Raw genomic sequence first — 18018 nt, 5'->3', positions numbered from 1 at the left:
CATTATTTAGAACTAGTGGAGGGGAAGGATGGAGAAAAGATCACAGATTTTGTGGGGGTATCGAAAGGGTACAAGGATTGTATAGGGATTTATTCAGGAAAGAAGGGATCGATGAAAAGAGTAGCAGCCGGGTTATGGATAAGGTGAAAGCTAGGGTGAGTGATGATGATAGGGGGATGTGCGAAAGAGAGATAGGGGCGAAAGGAATAGAGACAGCGGGTTAGGAAGGAACAAAAGTCCAGGTACAGATGGGATAATAGGAGAATTTACATTGAGTTTAGAGAGGAACTGGTACCAGTGTTCAAGCTGGTCTCATCAAAATTTCTCTGAAATATTACTAAAAGTAATCCACTAAAAATCTGTATGAATTCGACATAATCTTCTGTCAGACGGTTTGTCTGATATTTTGTTGTTAGTTTACTTTTAATTGATTCATTTTGTTGTTATGGTTGTTACTATGGACGCTTCCCTCGCTGCCACCATAGGCCGGCACTCACATATAAGAAAACGCAGTTTAAAACTCCCAAACCGGGACCATTGTGTTATAGATGCGCAGGACGTTGACGGGAACGTTGTGCTGGAACGAGTGAGCGTCCTGGAGCTCTTTGAAAAACGTATCCTTAGCATTACAGCTAACCGCTAGCAGGGGCGTGTTGGTCTGTTCAGCCTCAAAGCCATTGGCTAGCAACGGACAGGGAAATGAGTGATTGACAGCAGGCACGTGCACAGACATTTTGGTATTATGCTCAAACCCCAGAGAAGGGCACCAATCGCCCAAATTATTTATGAATTTAAAAACAATAATAATAAATAAAAAACACAGTATGATGTTTTCAACTCATATATTTATTTTTGTTAACAAACTAACTCAAATTATCAAATTGAATAAATAAATGAATAACAGGCAAAAACAGACAAAACACTCTGACAGAGTTGAAGCATAAGCAGCATTACACTAATAATATACCACAATATACCTCACCAGACTGTCATGTAGCTCAACTTAAGACCTACCTTTCATTTCAATTATAACGATTTTAAATGAAACAAAACTAGTAGAACAGTAAAACTTCCTTTAAATTCTCTGCCTGTCTGTCTGTCTGTCTGCTTGTCTGTATCTCTCTCTCTCTCTCTCTCCATTAAACATGACACACGTCAGTAAGCATCTGGACAAGGATTTGAAATCACGGATCTCGTGAGTTTTTTGTTTGTTTATTTTTTAGGAAACGTCGGACCAGTTGCGACGTAATGTTTTCAAAGCGGCGCTAACGTTGTGGTTAATTTATCACCAAACAACGTCGGGGGATCTAACAAACAGCGTTATTACCTGTTTGGCTGATGCTGCGGGTCAGAGAAGAAGTGGCTGCAGCCGATTGACGCTCAGCTGCATGAGGTAGAGGAGGAGGGAGGGGCACGGCGGGGGCTTGTGAGCGCCGCGGAGCATGTCGGGGCGAAATTCTCACAAGAACTCCAATAAATGCCCCGTCAGATATCAAAACACATTTGGGGGGAATTGACAGAGACTCATTTTTATTCTTAAATATTGATGAATAAAGAAAAAACTGGGCTCCAGCAGAAAGGGGCACTTTTCTCATCCAGGGCAAAAGGACCAGTGATTGAGCACCACTAGGGGTCTATCTGTGCACGAGCCTGATTGACAGGCTTGCTGGCCAACTAGAATCCGTCTGACATGTCCTATCAGAGAGAGATGCAAGCTCATAGGCTAGCAATAGCCGTGACAGCGGAACACCACATGGCGTCTTGTTTACCTTTTTTTTATAGGGTTACGTAACTTTACTAACGCCAGAACCTGCTAAAGCCCCATGTAAGCGCTGGCACCTATGTACTACTATAATTGTTATTTTGATTCTGATTGAAACCGGGAAAATTAGGTAGTGAATTGAAAAAATTGAGTGTTTTATAGATATCTAGATCAGCAAACCGGAACATGCCCGGATAAACTGGGACGTCTGGTCTCGGTGCTGCCGAACATCCGCCTGGAATTATTCACTTCCCTGAGTTTTAGAGGTTTTCTTCTTTCTACCGAGTCCGGACGCCGAATGGCGGAAAACAGCAGAAAGAGGGTTCGACCGTCCCAGGAGAAGAGAGGGAAGAGCTGGGATATGTCACAACGGTAGTTAGCTAAAGAGGAGACAATGTGACAGCAAACAAAGTGTATGTTTTTACTCTGCAAATTAGCAACGATTCTCATCTACTATTCGAAACGCTTCGTCAACATGTCGCGCGATGGCGCTGCAGATGTTGTGTGGGTTCAACTCCACCGACTGAGAATGCAAACGAGTGAGAACGCATCACTCGCCCGACGGTCACTCTCATCGTTGACAAGTGAGTAAGTTGTTTATCGTTAACTGCAAATGACACTTAAAGCAAAACTCAGCTCTATGAAAATGATTCATCAATACGACAGTCTGCATGTATTGATTATTCAAATTCTATTTGCACAGGCTGCTCGTTTAATTACAACCCTCCACTGTGCATGTCTCCATCACGTGCACACTACAGAAGGGTTAATTAGATATGCTGTAGGTAATAATAGGTAATAATAGGTGGTCAGGTAAGTTACGAAAATATATTAGCATGCTGATTGAGGATTATTCATCTGTTCATCTAGCCTATTTCTATTCATTTATCCATCATTTGTAAAATATTTTTAAAGTAGATTCCAATTGGCCATCTATTTATATCTCTGGCATTGCTTTTTTTAAACGCTTTTTTCTCATCTTATTCTACAGAACAATGCCACGTGCACATTTCAGCCCAGCCAATGTAGAAGGAAAGGCTGTGTATATTTGCAAATACTGTGCAAAGACCTATGTTAAGAATGACACAAAGATGCAGAAGCATGTAGTCAAGTGCCCAAAGTTTCCTCAGGGCTCAAATCAGCCTATGACAAAAAAAAATGTTTATATTTATGTCTGTATATGACAAGGTAAATACAGTTAGTATAAATTACCCACACAATTTCCAGTTTATTCCTGTTAATTCCCGTATATTCCTGTTTATTCCCATGGAAAGTTTCCAACTTTGAATATTTCCGGAATTTTTCAACCCTAATCCTAATCACTATTTGCAGCTGCAAGTTGTTAATACATCTCATGGGCCCACCACCTGTGGGAAGACCCGTTGGGGTCGGGTGCGCAGCCACATGGGTGGCAGCGAAGGTCAGGGGTCTCGACGGACCAGACCCGGGCGGCAGAAGCTGGCTCTGGGGACGTGGAACGTCACCTCGCTGTGGGGAAAGGAACCGGAGCTTGTGAGGGAGGTGGAGCGCTATCAGTTAGATCTGGTGGGGCTTACCTCCACTCACAGTCTCAGCTCTGGTACCGTACTCCTGGATAAGGGCTGGAGTTGCCAAGGGCGTGAGGCGCCGGGCGGGTGTGGGGATACTCATAAATCCCCGGCTGAGCGCCGCGGTGTTGGAGTTTACCCCGGTAGACGAGAGGGTCGCCTCCCTGCGCCTAAGGGTTGTAGGGGGGAAAACTCTGACTGTTGTTTGTGCGTATGCACCAAACAGCAGTTCAGAGTACTCGGCCTTCTTGGAGACCCTGAATGGAGTCCTGTATGGGGCTCCAGTAGGGGACTCCGTACTTCTGCTGGGTGACTTCAACGCCCACGTGGGCAACGATGGAGACACCTGGAGAGGCGTGGTGGGGAGGAACGGCCTCCCTGATCTGAACCCGAGCGGTCGTTTGTTATTGGACTTCTGTGCTAGTCATGGATTATCCATAACAAACACCATGTTCGAACATAAGGGTGCTCATAAGTGTACCTGGTACCAGAGTACCCTAGGCCGAAGATCAATGATCGATTTTGTGATCGTGTCATCTGATCTGAGGCCGCATGTTTTGGACACTCCGGTAAAGAGAGGGGCGGAACTGTCAACCGACCACCATCTGCTTGTGAGTTGGATCAGGGAGTGGGGGAAATTTCCGGATAGACCTGGTAAGCCCAAACGAGTAGTGCGGGTGAACTGGGAACGCCTGGAGGAGGCCCCCGTCCTAGGTATCTTCAACTCACACCTCCGGCGGAGTTTTTCTGGCATTCCTGTGGAGGTTGGGGGCATTGAGCCGGAGTGGGCGGTGTTCAAAGCCTCCATTGCTGAAGCTGCGGCGGCTAGCTGTGGCCTCAGGGTCTTAGGCTCCTCAAGGGGCGGTAACCCTCGGACACCGTGGTGGACACCGGTGGTCAGGGAAGCCGTCCGATTGAAGAAGGAGGCCTTCCGGGATATGATATCCTGGAGGACTCATGACTCGGTTGCAGGGTACCGACAGGCCCGAAGGGCTGCAGCTGCTGCCGTGTCGGAGGCTAAGCAGCGGGTGTGGGAGAAGTTCGGAGAGGTCATGGAGAGGACTTTCGGTCGGCACCAAAGTGTTTCTGGAAGACTATCCGGCACCTCAGGAGGGGGAAACGGGGAACCATCCAAGCTGTGTACAGTAAGGATGGGACTCTGTTGACCTCAACTGAGGAGGTTGTCAGACGTTGGAAGGAACACTTTGAGGAACTCCTGAATCCGAATAACACGCCCTCTATGTTGGAGGCAGAGCTCGAGGTTGATGGTGTTTCATCGTCAATTTCCCTGGTGGAGGTCACTGAGGTGGTCAAACATCTCCGCAGTGGCAAGGCCCCAGGGATTGATGAGATCCGGCCAGAAATGCTAAATGAGTGTTGAGGGGCTGTCATGGTTGACACGCCTATTGAACATCGCGTGGGAGTCGGGTACAGTGCCAAAGGAGTGGCAAACCGGGGTGGTGGTTCCCCTGTTCAAAAAGGGGGACCAGAGAGTGTGTGCCAATTACCGGGGCATCTCACTTCTCAGCCTCCCTGGTAAAGTCTACTCCAAGGTGCTGGAAAGGAGGGTTCGGCCGATCGTCGAACCTCAGATTGAAGAGGAACAATGCGGTTTTCGCCCCGGACGTGGAACTACGGACCAGCTCTTCACTCTCGCAAGGATCCTGGAGGGGGCCTGGGAGTATGCCCATCCGGTCTATATGTGTTTTGTGGATCTGGAGAAGGCGTATGACCAGGTCCCCCGGGAGAAACTGTGGGAGGTGCTGCGGGAGTATGGGGTAAGGGGGTCTATCCTCAGGGCCATCCAATCCCTGTACTCCCAAAGCGAGAGCTGTGTTCGCGTCCTCGGCAGCCAGTCAGTTTCGTTCTCAGTGGATGCTGGTCTCCGCCAGGGCTGCGCCTTGTCACCAATCCTGTTTGTGATATACATGGACAGGATATCGAGGCGTAGTCGTGGTGGGGAGGGGTTGCAGTTCGGTGGTCTGAGGATCTCGTCACTGCTTTTTGACGATGACGTGGTCCTCATTGGATCATCGGCCTGTGACCTTCAGCACTCACTGGATCGGCTGGCGGCCGAGTGTGAAGCGGCTGGGATGAGGATCAGCACCGCTAAATCTGAGGCCATGACTCTTAGCAGGAAACCGATGGATTGCTTACTCCGGGTAGGAAATGAGTCCTTAGCCCAAGTGAAGGAGTTCAAGTACCTTGGGGTCTTGTTCGCGAGTGAGGGTACTATGGAGCGTGAGATTGGCCGGAGAATCGGAGCAGCAGGGGCGGTATTGCGTTCGCTTTACCGCACCGTTGTAACGAAAAGAGAGCTGAGCCGCAAGGCAAAGCTCTCGATCTACCGGTCGATCTTCGTTCCTCGCCTCACCTATGGTCATGAGGGCTGGGTGATGACCGAAAGGACGAGATCACGGGTACAAGCGGCCGAGATGAGTTTTCTCAGAAGGGTGACTGGCGTCTCCCTTAGGGATAGGGTGAGAAGCTCAGCCATCCGTGAGGAACTCGGATTAGAGCCGCTGCTCCTTTACTTAGAAAGGAGTCAGCTGAGGTGGTTCGGGCATCTGGTAAGGATGCCCACTGGGCGCCTTCCTTGGGAGGTGTTTCAGGCACGTCCAGTGGGGAGGAGACCTCTGGGAAGACCCAGGACTAGGTGGAGAGATTACATCTCAACACTGGCCTGGGAACGCCTCGGGATCCCCCCGTCAGAGTTGGTCAATGTGGCCCGGGAAAGGGAAGTCTGGGGCCCCCTGCTTGAGCTGCTCCCCCCGCGACCCCACCCCGGATAAGCGGATGAAAATGAGATGAGATGAGAAGTTGTTAATAACTGTTAATTAGTTCATAGGTGTTTTATAGCAACCTAGGTTTTGTCTGTTTCCCCCCAGATTGCTCTATCTGTGATGTTGCTGACACTTTGCGCTGCCTCCAGGTTCACTGCCCGGCAGCTGTATGAAGCCGCACATCTGTATAAACAAGCTCTAACCACTCGTCCTTTGTTGTCTTTCCCAGCAGAGACAGGACGAGGACGCATCATGCCGCTGGATTCAAGTTTAGCGAGTAAAAACTATGACCTGGACTACGACTATCTGCAGCCGTATTTCTACTCTGACAACGTGGATGACGCGGTGAACCAGAGCATCGTCTGCGTCGCTGACTCCATCATCATTCAGCACTTCATGTGGAGCGGCCTCTCCTTGGTTTTCCCGTGTCCGAAGCAGGGCGCAGGGACGCCGCCGAGCAAGGACCTGGGGCCGGACACGCCGCCCAACAGCAACAGCTGTAGTCAATCAGGTGGGTGGTGAACGTCTCGCCGTGCAGGCCCACCCCTCTGTGCTGCTTCCCTCTGAGCTTGCATGTGGCTGTGCATCACACACACACACATCTCCATCACAACCGCTGATGAGGAGGAGCAGAGCCTCAGTATTGTTTTGATGCATGCGGCCTGCAGACAGGCAGTAGAGCCATGCTGCCATGTCATGTTGTAGACAGCTGTAAGATCAGCAAGATGCATGTTAAGTAATCCACTCCTATGCAGGGTAGGGTTAGCCCCCCCCACTCCTATGCGGAGGAGTGGCCGGAGGAGTGGATTGCCGGACGTCAGACACCGAGGACAATGACAAGAGAAGGATTGGAGGAGCCTTTCGGGAGCGCCAGAGGAGGCTGAAGCTCAAGTTGAGCCTTGTCGCGCTGCGGGACGAGATCCCCGAGGTGGCCAACAACAAGAAGGCGGCGAAGTCTGTGATCCTGAAGAAGGCGACAGAGTGTATCTACAGCATGCAGTCAGACGAGCAGAGACTCCTCACACACAAAGAGCAGCTGCGGAGGAGAAGTGAACTTTTAAAGCAGAGACTGGCACAGATGCAGGGCTGCCATGCTTGAAGTCTGAATCAAGACTTTTTGGCCTTTTGTTTTTTAGGCAAGTTCAAGACTTGGGGGGTGTAAAGTTCTTGTTGCATCCAAATGCTGTTTTGAAATCTCATTTGATTTCGAAGTTAAAACTGCCTCAATAGAAGTTATGGGTCGATTTAAATATTTCAAAGTTTATTTTTATTAATAAAGAATTAAAAATAGGGCCGTCCTGTTGGGGGTCCAAACAAAAGTATAAATGTTTATGTTTTTATATATAATTTATATTTCCTAAAAATAATTTTTTTGGATCTCAATTGTCTGGATGTTCAGACCAAGTGTTTGATTTTTTTTATTATGTTCATAGCTTCTTTTTGAAATATAAAAAATGTTCCTCTTGAATTTGTGTCCTTGTTCTTGCAGTGAAAACACACACACACACACATTCCATCACAGGTTCTGCTATGAGCAGCTGTACGTTCATACGAGCTCCAGGTACATGTTGGAGGTGGAGTGTGGGTACAACAGAGAGAGGAGACAAACCACCTCCATGATAAAAGCATCATGAATGACGTTCAATTCTGATTTAATATAATATTGGATATTAATTATCAAATATGTATTATGAAATAAACGGGTGGAAAAAGCAGTTAGTTAGCGCTTCATCACTGTCTGTACAGGATGCCTTCAGATACTGGGCTGACTGTAGGTCATCTGCACTTTGGCCTGACTCAGAGCTCAGTGCACCTCACAGAGAGTTGAGGTGTAAATATATGGATGTGTATTTTGATGCAGCACACTTGTTATAGAGTCACTGAAGAAGAAGCTGATCTCAGCAAAACAAGGAGTGACATCAACATTTCAATTGATCATTGATCAAAAACGGTGTGTAAGGTTTGCTAGGCCTGTCAATCACTTAAGGATCAATTAACCATGTTTTCAATATTAAAAGGGAAGCATCTTTAAATGTTTAAATTTGAATTACAGATTTTTGTTTAGAATGTAAACAATGCAAACAACATCAAAGAAGAATTGAATACTCTAAGATTAAAGACATTGTGTGTCTTTGATGTGTCATGCAGCTCTTGACTTAATCATTGCCTATAAACTAGCGTTTGATCATTCTGAGCATCTCACAGCTTTGAGAGAGAAAGATTTTTGATAAACAATATCAGGCATCTGCTCAACGACAGAATCAAACAGCAAGATTACTGTTGATTCAACCTGATTCAACCCCAGGAAGAAAGAGCAAGTTGTCCCACCATGTCACGATTCAAGTTGAATTCTGAAAAGAGAGAGAGAGAGAGAAATATTGATACACCAGGAATGAGTACCAGGGCAAAAAAAAGAGATCATACATCTGAAAGACCTGTTGAACCACGAGAGGGACAACGCTCAATATGAACAAGGGTGGAGAGTCCAGGCCTGCAGTGACCTGCTGGAGACCCAACAACAGTTGGAAAAAGAGAAATCCCTGAATGACAGCTCATCCATAGGAAAGGAAGATCTAGGTCACCCTTATACAAGCAGAGGAGGATGCACAGGGACTCTAGAACTACCAGCACCATAGAGCATCGTTTCTCCTGATTGTTTCTATTCATAGTTTCTCCTCATCGTTTCTCCTGATCAATTCTCCTCATCGTTTCTCCTGATCGTTTGTTCTGATCGTTTCTCCTCATCGTTTCTCCTCATCGTTTCTCCTCATCGTTTCTCCTCATCGTCTCTCCTCATCGTTTCTCCTGATCGTTTGTTCTGATCGTTTCTCCTCATTGTTTCTTCTCATCGTTTCCCCTCATCGTTTCTCCTGATCGTTTGTTCTGATCGTTTCTCCTCATCGTTTCTTCTCATCGTTTCTCCTCATCGTTTCTCCTCATCGTCTCTCCTGATCGTTTCTCCTGATCTTTTCCCCTGATCGTTCCTCCAATCATTTCTCCTGATCGTTTCTCCTCATTGTTTCTCCTCAAAGTTTCTCCTATCATTTCTCCTGATTGTTTCTCCTGATTGTTTCTCCTCAAAGTTTCTCCTGATCTTTTCTCTTGATCGTTTCTCCTCATCGTTTCTCCTCATCATTTCTCCTGATCGTTTCTCCTCATCGTTTCTCCTCATCATTTCTCCTGATTGTTTCTCCTCATTGTTTCTCTTCATCCTTTCTCCTCATCCTTTCTCCTCACTTAGATGAAAAAAGTCTCCAATGAGATCCAAGTCACCAAGCAGAAGTTCAACCTTTTACATGAGACATGACCTAAAGTGATCACAATCAGAAGTATACTTATAATAATACTTGATATTTATGATTGAGTTCATGTAATATTTGAGTTTTATCAAGATGCTGCAACGGAATTAATTGATTATTGATCAGAATCAGCAGGTGTGTTGGAGCAGGAAGGTTTAGGGATGTAGGTTCAGCCTGGTATCTATATTTCATATATTATTTTTACACTTTTTGATTTTCATGAAGATGCTGCACTGATACATGTAACTGTAAACCAACATGTTTTACTTTGCTGCAAATTTCATCTGAGACGTAGCATGAAGTGATTAATGATCAGAATCAAAGCAGCAGGTATGTTTAAACTAAGAATGTGAACTTCACCTGGTTTGGTTTGAGAGGTTAATATCATACATTGGGTTTTATTATGATGCTGCACTTATGAATGCAACTTTAAGAAAACCTGTTCAACTTTCCTGCCCCACAATTATGTTGTGTTTCATATTAAACATGACATGAAGTGATCATTGATCAGAATCAGACACAGCAGCTAAGTTCGAGGAGGAAGGTTTATTTGACTCTTTAAAAAATGTAAACCTGTTTATTTTGATAAAATCCTATATTATTTGAGTTCTATCATGACTCTGCACTTAAGAAAGCAACCTGTTTATCTTTCAAACACTACATCTGTGTTCTTATGAATCTGAGACTTGACTTCAAATGATTTGACAGATCTGTCATACAAGCTATTTCAGTCCAGTGACCTGAAGCTCTCAATGGTCAAGAGGTAAATCCTGTGAGACATTAGTTTTGTGTAACACCAAATACGTTTCAACTGTTTCTGGTATATTTATTTTGTATCTGAATAAATTAACCAGGAAACAAAGGAGGGATATGGTTGTTTATTATAATGCAATGCCTTTATTAACAGGCTCTTCTAAAAACAGGTAAGGTGGCCAAATGACCTGATGGTCTTCGAGACCCTGCATCAAAACTGCATCACCACATTAACCTGTTAATCAGAACTGGACGTCATTCATGATGCTTTTATCATGGAGGTGGTTTGTCTCCTCTCTCTGTTGTACCCACACTCCACCTCCAACATGTACCTTGAGCTATTTTGAACCTACATCTACTCATAGCAGAACCTGTGATGGAATGTGTGTGTGTGTGTGTGTGTGTGTGTGTGTGTGTTTTCACTGCAAGAACAAGGACACAATTTCAAGAGGAAACATTTTTTATATTTCAAAAATAATCTATGCACATAATGGATAAAGCAAACACTGGGTCTGAACATCCAGACAATTGAGATCCAAAAATAAATTTTCTTAGGAAATATAAATTATATATAAAAATGTATATTTTAGTTTGGACCCCCAACGAGACGGCCCTATTTTTAATATTTTATTAATAAAAATAAACTTTTAAACATTGAATCCACCTATAATATCTATTGAGGCAGTTTTAACTTCGAAATCAAACGAGATTTCAAAACAACTTAATCCGTTTTTTAATTTCCATGCAACAAGAACTGTACAACCCCCAAGTCTGGAACTTGCATAAAAGACAAAAGGCCAAAAAGTCTTGATTCAGACTTCAAGCATGGCAGCCCTGCATCTGTGCCAGTCTCTGCTTTAAAAGTTCACTTCTCCTCCGCAGCTGCTCTTTGTGTGTGAGGAGTCTCTGCTCGTCTGACTGCATGCTGTAGATACACTCTGTCGCCTTCTTCAGGATCACCGCCTTCGCCGCCTTCTTGTTGTTGGCCACCTCGGGGATCTCGTCCCGCAGCGCGACAAGGCTCAACTTGAGCTTCAGCCTCCTCTGGCGCTCCCGAAAGGCTCCTCCAATCCTTCTCTTGTCATTGTCCTCGGTGTCTGACGTCCGGGGGCTCAGACACTTGCGGATGCTGCTGGTCTGTTTGAGGACCCTGCTGTGGCCGCTGCTGCCTCCACCTCCTCCTCCACCGCTGCTGCTGCTGCTGCTGCTGCTGCTGCTGCTGCTGCTGCTGCTCTCCAGCTTCAGCCTCCTGACAGCCGGCTGCTCCTGCCTCATGGATGGATGGGCAGTGTAATCATGCTTGTGGGTGGAGACGTCAAACCTCTTCAGCACGAGCGGGCTGGGGGGCCTTGTCTCCAGCGGACTTGGGTAGCACCGTTTCACCGCCTGCCTCTTCTCCACTGGGACCACGTCAATCCCCTCCTCTTCCTCCTGGTCCTCCTCTTCCTCCTCATCATGATCCTCGTCTCCATTCTCATCCTCTGCAAAAGAAAAAGAAAAAAGAAACACTCTGCTCCAGCACCAGCATTCCTGACTTAAATGTATGTCACAGCAGTGGGGGGGGGGGGGGGGGGGGGGGGGCTAACCCTACCCCGCATAGGAGTGGATTGCTTAACATGCATCTTGCTGATCTTACAGCTGTCTACAACATGACATGGCAGCATGGCTCTACCGCCTGTCTGCAGACTGCATGCATCAAAACAATACTGAGCCTCTGCTCCTCCTCATCAGCGGTTGTGATGGAGATGTGTGTGTGTGTGATGCACAGCCACATGCACGCTCAGAGGGAAGCAGCACAGAGGGGTGGGCCTGCACGGCGAGACGTTCACCACCCACCTGATTCACTACAGCTGCTGCTGTTGGGCGCCGTGTCCGGCCCCAGGTCCTTGCGCGCGGCGTGCAGGGAGGCGAGCCGCTCGGACACCACCTTCTCCAGCTTGGCCGCGGCGGAGAAGCCGCTCCACATGCAGTCCTGGATGATGATGGAGTCAGCGCCGCAGACGATGCTCTGGTTCACCGCGTCATCCTCGTTGTCAGAGTAGAAATACGGCTGCAGGGAGTCGTAGTCCAGGTCATAGTTTTTACTTGAATCCAGCGGCATGATGCGTCCTCGTCCTGTCTCTGCTGGGAAAGACAACAAAGGACGAGTGGTTAGAGCTTGTTTATACAGATGTTCGGCTTCATACAGCTGCCGGGCAGTGAACCTGGAGGCAGCGCAAAGTGTCAGCAACATCACAGATAGAGCAATCTGAGGGGAAACAGACAAAACCTAGGTTGCTATAAAACACCTATGAACTAATTAACAGTTATTAACAACTTGCAGCTGCAAATAGTGATCAGGATTAGGGTTGAAAATTCCGGAAATATTCAAAGTTGGAAACTTTCCATGGGAATTAACAGGAATAAACTGGAAATTGTGTGGGTAATCTATGCTAACTGTATTTACCTTGTCATATACAGACATTAATATAAACATTTTGTTTTGTCATAGGCTGATTTGAGCCCTGAGGAAACTTTGGGCACTTGACTTCATGCTTCTGCATCTTTGTGTCATTCTTAACATAGGTCTTTGCACAGTATTTGCAAATTTACACAGCCTTTCCTTCTACATTGGCTGGGCTGAAATGTGCACGTGGCATTGTTCTGTAGAATAAGATGAGAAAAAAGTTTGTAAAAACACTACAGCAATGTCAGAGATGTAAATAGCTGATCAATTGGAATCTACTTTAAAAATATTTTACAAATGATGGTTAATTGAATAGAAATAGGCTAGATGAACAGATGAATAATCCTCAATCAGCATGCTAACATATTTTCGTAACTTACCTGACCACCTATTATTACCTACAGCATATCTAATTAACCCTTCTGTAGTGTGCACGTGATGGAGACATGCACAGTGGAGGGTTGTAATTAAACGAGCAGCCAGTGCAAATAGAATTTGAATAATCAATACATGCAGACTGTCGCATTGATGAATCACTTTCATGGAGCTGAGTTTTGCTTTAAGTTTCATTTGCAGTTAACGATAAACAACTTACTCACTTGTCAACGATGAGAGTGACCGTCGGGCGAGTGATGCGTTCTCACTCGTTTGCATTCTCAGTCGGTGGAGTTGAACCCACACAACATCTGCAGCGCCATCGCGCGACATGTTGACGAAGCGTTTCGAATAGTAGATGAGAATCGTTGCTAATTTGCAGAGTAAAAACATACACTTTGTTTGCTCTCACGTTGTCTCCTCTTTAGCTAACTACCGTTGTGACATATCCCAGCTCTTCCCTCTCTTCTCCTGGGACGGTCGAACCCTCTCTCTGCTGTTTTCCGCCATTCGGCGTCCTGACTCGGTAGAAAGAAGAAAACCTCTAAAACTCAGGGAGGTGAATAATTCCAGGCGGATGTTCGGCAGCACCGAGACCAGACGTCCCAGTTTATCCGGGCATGTTCCGGTTTGCTGATCTAGATATCTATAAAACACTCAATGTTTTCAATTCACTACCTAATTTTCCCGGTTTCAATCAGAATCTAAATAACAATTACTTATAGTAATACATAGGTTCCAGCGCGTACATAGGGCTTTAGCAGGTTCTGGCGTTAGTAAAGTTACGTAACCCTATAAAAAAAAGGTAAACAAGACACCACGTGGTGTTACGCTGTCACGGCTATTGCTAGCCTATGAGCTTGCATCTCTCTCTGATAGGACATGTCAGAATGATATGGTGTTGGCCAGCAAGCCTGTCAATCAGGCTCGTGCACAGATAGACCCCTAGTGGTGCTCAATCACTGGTCCTTTTGCCCTGGATGAGAAGTGCCCCTTTCTGCTGGAGCCCAGTTTTTTCTTTATTCATCAATATTTAAGAATAAAAATGAGTCTCTGTCATCAATTCCCCCCAAATGTGTTTTGATATCTGACGGGGCATTTATTGGAGTTCTTGTGAGAATTTCGCCCCGACATGCTCCGCGGCGCTCACAAGCCCCCGCCGTGCCCCTCCCTCCTCCTCCTCCTCCTCCTCCTCCTCTACCTCATGCAGCTGAGCGTCAATCGGCTGCAGCCACTTCTTCTCTGACCCGCAGCATCAGCCAAACAGGTAATAACGCTGTTTGTTAGATCCCCCGACGTTGTTTGGTGATAAATTAACCTCAACATTAGCGCCGCTTTGAAAACATTACGTCGCAACTGGTCCGACGTTTCCTAAAAAATAAACAAACAAAAAACTCACGAGATCCGTGATTTCAAATCCTTGTCCAGATGCTTACTGACGTGTGTCATGTTTAATGGAGAGAGAGAGAGAGAGGGATACAGACAAGCAGACAGACAGACAGACAGGCAGAGAATTTAAAGGAAGTTGTACTGTTCTACACATTAGACAAGTTCACTAGTTTTGTTTCATTTAAAATCGTAATTATTGAAATGAAAGGTAGGTCTTAAGTTGAGCTACATGACAGTCTGGTGAGGTATATTGTGGTATATTATTAGTGTAATGCTGCTTATGCTTCAACTCTGTCAGAGTGTTTTGTCTGTTTTTGCCTGTTATTCATTTATTTATTCAATTTGATAATTTGAGTTAGTTTGTTAACAAAAATAAATATATGAGTTGAAAACATCATACTGTGTTTTTTATTTATTATTATTGTTTTTAAATTCATAAATAATTTGGGCGATTGGTGCCCTTCTCTGGGGTTTGAGCATAATACCAAAATGTCTGTGCACGTGCCTGCTGTCAATCACTCATTTCCCTGTCCGTTGCTAGCCAATGGCTTTGAGGCTGAACAGACCAACACGCCCCTGCTAGCGGTTAGCTGTAATGCTAAGGATACGTTTTTCAAAGAGCTCCAGGACGCTCACTCGTTCCAGCACAACGTTCCCGTCAACGTCCTGCGCATCTATAACACAATGGTCCCGGTTTGGGAGTTTTAAACTGCGTTTTCTTATATGTGAGTGCCGGCCTATGGTGGCAGCGAGGGAAGCGTCCATAGTAACAACCATAACAACAAAATGAATCAATTAAAAGTAAACTAACAACAAAATATCAGACAAACCGTCTGACAGAAGATTATGTCGAATTCATACAGATTTTTAGTGGATTACTTTTAGTTTTATTTCAGAGAAATTTTGATGAGACCAGCTTGAACACCGGTACCAGTTCCTCTCTAAACTCAATGTAAATTCTCCTATTATCCCATCTGTACCTGGACTTTTGTTCCTTCCTAACCCACTGTCTCTATTCCTTTCGCCCCTATCTCTCTTTCGCACATCCCCCTATCATCATCACTCACCCTAGCTTTCACCTTATCCATAACCCGGCTGCTACTCTTTTCATCGATCCTTCTTTCCTGAATAAATCCCTATTCAATCCTTGTACCCTTTCAATACCCCCACAAAATCTGTGATCTTCTCTCCATCCTTCCCCTCCACTAGTTCTAAATAATGAATATTCTGCTTTATTCTTTCTAATCTTAAAAAAACCCTGTTCATATCTCGCCCTGCTTCTAACTATCGCTCCCTCACACTTTTTCTGTTCCATTTCCTTCAAATTGTCTTTAATCCTGATCTACTCCTCTAGATCATAGCTTGCTTCCCTTTCTGACCCTTTTTATTTCTCTAGCTAGCTCTTCCTTTAACCTCCTCTCCCTTTCTCTCTCTATTTCTACCTCTGCTATAATTCCTACTCAGCTCGTTTATTTGTCCTTTCAGACTCTCCCACCTCCTCCTACCCATGTCTTCCTCATACATACTGTCATTCTTTCTCCCCATCATACTTTCTCTGCCTTTCTTTTTATATTTTCACCTTTCAGCAGCTCACCCTTCAAGCTCGCTTTGCTGCTTTCCTCCCTCCGTTTCTCTTTTCCTGAGTGTCTCCTCCTCCTCTTCCATCGTGCTCCCCTGCTCTCCGTCCTGTTCCTCCTCGTCCTCCTCCAGCTGCTCCTCGTCCCCGCTTTGCTGCTCGCCTCTCTCCTCCATCTCTATCTTTTATAATTGACGCCGGCCTCAGTCCCCACTCTGCCAGCTGTAAAATGATTGTGATGTCCTCCATGTACCCTGGCAGGTTTATGAACGACACCACCATATCATCGTTTGTTATGTCTCTGGCGAGTATATATCAGCGCTCCTTTAACTCGCGCTCCGTCCATTACTTTCTCCTTCCCCCTTTTCTTTGTCTTTCAATTTAATTTTCAAAAGTCTTCTCTACTCTCACTCTGCAACCCACCACGTATCTACATTGTTTCTTCGCCTCCTTTAATACATCCATCATTGTCACGTTCTCTGGTCCCTCCACCTCCACTTCCACCGTCAGCTCTTTGTTGTACTGCGCTGTTCTCTTTCCTCTGTGCCTCGTTTCACCAGCGGTGGACTTGTTTGGTCCGTGTGGCCTCTCACTGGCATTTTCCTGTCTGTTTTCTTTCTCTTGTTGTCCGTCCTTCACTTCATCTTCTCCTCTTGCTCTGTCCCTGATTGTTTTACGGCTGTCTGCTCCTTCCCGTTTGTTGCCGTGCTGTCCGTCTTTTAAGAAAAAAAATCGAAATTTCCCCCAAACAGCAAAAGCTGTCAAGGGACTGCTAAAAATAATATACTCTATTTTTCTATTAAACGAAAAACGGACAATACATTGACGTAGAAACTTATTTTACCTGTGAAATAGACACTTAAGTTTGGCTTCTTTCACTGCTCTTGCCATCTCACTCTGACGACCTCAATGGGCGTGTTCAGAGTGGTGTGTCTGTGAGCGAATGATTCCACCCACAATACCTATTTATACATGTAAATAAATCAGGGGAAATGTTCGGAAAAGTTAAGGTGCAATGTTATCATAATATTGTGTGACAACCCTGGAGTTGTGCTGCTGTGGTGTTGTGCTTGTGTGTGTTTCAGGTTCCTGTAGGCGGAGTCAGACCTTAGTAATCAGCAGTGATATGGCACACCTGTGGTGACCAGTATTTAAGAGGGCTGCACACTGGGCTCTCCCCTTCACCAGGTCTACCACCACATCCCAGCTTTTTTAGTTTACTCTAGATACTTCTACCCTATTCTTCTTATGTGTAAATCCAACCGGACGTTAGCGTTGTGCCTGTTTGGAAGTGTACCTCGCGACAGTGGCGGAGGCAAGCACGGAGCGGGTGAGTGGAAACGCTGTGACCCACGGAGGTGACAGCGGGAGAGGCACGGAGTTAACGCAGAGCAAGAGCTGCTCAAACAATTAGAGGGAGCTAACCGTAATGGTAGACAGTGGCGGTTTTGGACACGGGCGAACCGGGCAGCTGCCCGGGGCGGCTCCTTGTCATGTCACCTGGGGGGCGGCACGGGCATTTAAAAAAAAAAAAGTAGTCTGACCCGCGAAGTGGTTTTCTATTATCTATCATATCACTGTGTGGGGAATTGGCAAATTGGCACTCCCTGCAACTGCATCGCCTCTGCTTGATACTGTGTGGGGAAGGGGAGGGGGTGCGGGGGACAGTTAATCTCTGGGACTCCCAAATGGAACGGACAAGGGGGGGGTCCACTGTATAGAGCAGTGGTTATCAAACTGTGTGGCGCGCCCAATGTTTTAACGTCCGCATCTATTTAAAGGCTGAGCAGTAAAAAAATCGCTCTTTCGCGGTAGACAGGGGTGTGCAACCCGCGGCTCTGAAGAGCCGCCCCTCTGCAGTGGCTTCCTGAACAGTGTTGTGTGTGTCGCGGACGGCACACACACACAGGCGTCGGGGCTTTGTGCCATTCAGTGTTTCTTGTTGCACACATAAGCCAAGGTGTAACAAGTGGGGGCTCGTCCGGTATCCGGATCCAGGTTTGTTTCTCACTCTTTTCTGTCCTGAGAAAGTAATAGGCCTCTAGTAGGTTAAGTTTCCCCTGGAATAGTGTACTGGTTGCCCAGGGT

The 18018-nt window shown here is 46.0% G+C and overlaps 1 protein-coding gene across 1 annotated transcript; it reads right to left on the bottom strand.

Moving 5' to 3' along the window:
* Positions 1-10662: 10662 nt before the first annotated feature.
* On the bottom strand, positions 10663-12265 carry LOC133933451 (transcriptional regulator Myc-2-like). Its single transcript, XM_062380565.1, has 2 exons — positions 11981-12265; positions 10663-11625 (listed from the first exon to the last, which is right to left on the bottom strand). The coding sequence occupies exons 1-2, from the start codon at positions 12243-12245 to the stop codon at positions 10964-10966; spliced, it is 927 nt and encodes a 308-aa protein (XP_062236549.1). The 5' UTR covers positions 12246-12265; the 3' UTR covers positions 10663-10963.
* Between the last annotated feature and the right edge of the window lie 5753 nt (positions 12266-18018).

The sequence above is a fragment of the Platichthys flesus genome, chromosome 22 (assembly GCF_949316205.1).
Source record: "Platichthys flesus chromosome 22, fPlaFle2.1, whole genome shotgun sequence".
Classification (NCBI taxonomy): Eukaryota; Metazoa; Chordata; class Actinopteri; order Pleuronectiformes; family Pleuronectidae; genus Platichthys; species Platichthys flesus.
The sequence above is the reverse complement of the archived record's forward strand: the minus strand, read 5'-3'. Positions and strand labels throughout refer to the sequence as shown.